At 40.9% G+C, this 2,500-nt stretch overlaps 1 protein-coding gene across 1 annotated transcript in view; it reads right to left on the reverse strand.

Moving 5' to 3' along the window:
• The window catches only part of LOC138863333 (putative neural-cadherin 2), a 116,760-nt gene that overhangs the window by 342 nt on the left and 113,918 nt on the right, over window positions 1-2,500 (reverse strand). Inside the window, exons 25-27 of the mRNA XM_070127534.1 lie at window positions 1,889-2,116; window positions 1,134-1,277; window positions 1-420 (exon numbers count right to left, since the gene is read on the reverse strand). The exon at window positions 1-420 is cut by the window's left edge and continues 342 nt beyond it. Coding sequence (XP_069983635.1) covers window positions 1-420; window positions 1,134-1,277; window positions 1,889-2,116 — 792 coding nt within the window. The remainder of the gene's footprint in view (window positions 421-1,133; window positions 1,278-1,888; window positions 2,117-2,500) is intronic.

Below are 2,500 nucleotides of genomic sequence, written 5' to 3' on the forward strand. Positions count from 1 at the left end.
TTGATCCAGGCTGAGTTCTGTAATTAGAATCTTCATTGACAATATATGTGGTTTTCCGAGTTGCCGCACCAGTCGGATCGGTTTCCGGAGGCTTGGGAGGCCCTTCAGAAGCGACAGCCGAAGCCGAAAAGCCGGGTGAGACGGAGATACAAGCTGCAGGGTTCTTCCCCTCGGCGGCTGTCGCGTCTGTCTGGGGAACCTGCGGCTGGAGGGCCATCGACTGTGTCCTCGTTGGGTCCTCGTCTGCCTGTTTCTGCGGCTCCTTGCTATCGCCGGCACTCTGCGCCTTCGCCCTGCATCTCGTCTGCAGGGATGGGGACCTCGTCGCCTCCGGGAGGTTTTTGATGAGATCCACGACGTCGAGGAAGTATGGCACCAGCTGTTTCGTGGCTGCCTCATCGACCTGCTCCCCACGCAGCCCTGGCGAGGAGCGGAGAAGAAAAGTGCGAGCGACAGAGGGGAGAGTGTTTTTATATCGAATAAGTGGTTTTTAGAAAAAAAAAATAATGGAACGGGAAACACAGTGAAGTACATTTATGGAAAAATGAATACCCTTCATAGGGGAAGAGTATTGAGAATTGTTAATATCATTATTGTTGTTTTCATCATTATTTTATTATCATTACCACTATCATCATTATTGTTATCATTATTATTATTAATATAGTCATAATCATTATTATTATCATCATTAACATTATTAACATTTTGTTATCATTATCACTATCGTTATCATTACTGTTATCATCACCATTATCATTTATCATCATCATTATCATTTATCATTCTCATTATTATTTTTATCATTATCATTATTACTTCTAATAGCGTCATTATCAATGGAAATATCAAAAGGAGTCGAACACATTCCTGGTTCGAAACATACGAAACAAATAGAAAAAAAATATACCGATTTTACTTTCGAGCTCTCGTAAAAAAAATATTCACGATCTTGCTTGCACCAGGCTCAACGAAGGGAAGTAACGAGAAAACACACGACTATGCCCCAAGTCTTGTGTTGTCCCTGTCCTTCCCTTCGTTGTTCTCGTCGTAATGTGGTCTCTATGACTCCTACACGATCTTGGCCCGACGTCGGAAGAGAACGACCTTGCTCCTTTATACGAAGGTCTTACCCGAAAATGCGGACGATAACGACCCTGCGGACGACCCATCACCCTCGTAGGCATACGCTCGCAGGTCGTCCCTCGCAGTGAACGACTCGACTGCAACACCGCATGCATGGAGGACTTCCACCTTGTTGAAGATTTTCGTCCTGCCTGCGGAGGAAAGGAGAAAGGAGGATGTTGTAGTGGAAGCGAGAAATCGGATGAATATGGGAGAAAGGAAGTAAAGACTAAAAATAAAGATTAATTATTGTTAAACGATAAACAAGGAGATAAAAGATGACATAGAAGAATTATGAACTAAGAACTAAGAGCTAAGAAGTGAGAAATAACAAGTAAACCATGAACTATGAACTAAGAGGTGTGAACAAAGGACGAAAAACGAAGATCCAAGAACAAAGAGCGAAGGAATAACAACTAAGAGCTAAGAACTAGGTATCAAGAACGAAGAATTAAGAGCTAAGAGCTGAGAGCTGAAAAATGTGAAACAATATCTAAATTATGAACTAAGATCTAAGAACGAAGAACGAAAACTAAAAATCTAAGGGCTAAGAAGAATTAAAGATTTAAGGGATAAAAAGAACTTAAAATCTAAGGGCTAAGAACTAAAAATTTAAGGGATAAGTGGAACTAAAAATTTAAGGGAAAAGAACTAAAAATCTAAGGATAAGAACAAAAAATCTAAGGGATAAGATCTAAGAACAAAAACCCGAGAACAAAGACCGAGGTCCCACGACCGAAGACCTCCCGAGCACTCTCCATACCTTCACTCTGCACCGTCAGGCTCAGGCACTCCACTTGGGCCTCGTGTTCCGCCAAGCCCAAAGTCGTCATTTCATTTTCCTCCCTGTCTTCGGGTCGGACTTTTTCGCGGGCGGCCTCCCCTCCGCCCTCGCAGCCGCCCACGACGTCAGCGCCGCCCTTACGCCCGCGTTTGGATCGTCTCATCAGGTGGCGCCGGATCTGGAGGCTGAGGATCACACCGGCCACGGCTGAGGGAGATGAGAGGTCGAGCATCATGAGGGATTCGGGAAACGTGTGAGGCTTCCCTTCTTTGCAGTGGAATATCACACCTGATATGCACTAATATATATATATATATATATATATATATATATATATATATATATATATATATATATATATATATATATATATATATATATATATATATATATATATATATATATATATATATATATAAACTTTGCAGTGGAATATCATACCTGATATGCACTAATATATATTTTTATATATATAAGAAAACTAGAAAATGAGGAAAAAGAAATACATTTCTTATTGTTTTTCTTTTCTCAATATATGCACGAGGATTTTCTTATTTAGATTTCACTTCGGTTTCCATTTTAAAGGTTTTG

The sequence above is a fragment of the Penaeus vannamei genome, chromosome 11, assembly GCF_042767895.1.
Source record: "Penaeus vannamei isolate JL-2024 chromosome 11, ASM4276789v1, whole genome shotgun sequence".
NCBI lineage: Eukaryota > Metazoa > Arthropoda > Malacostraca > Decapoda > Penaeidae > Penaeus > Penaeus vannamei.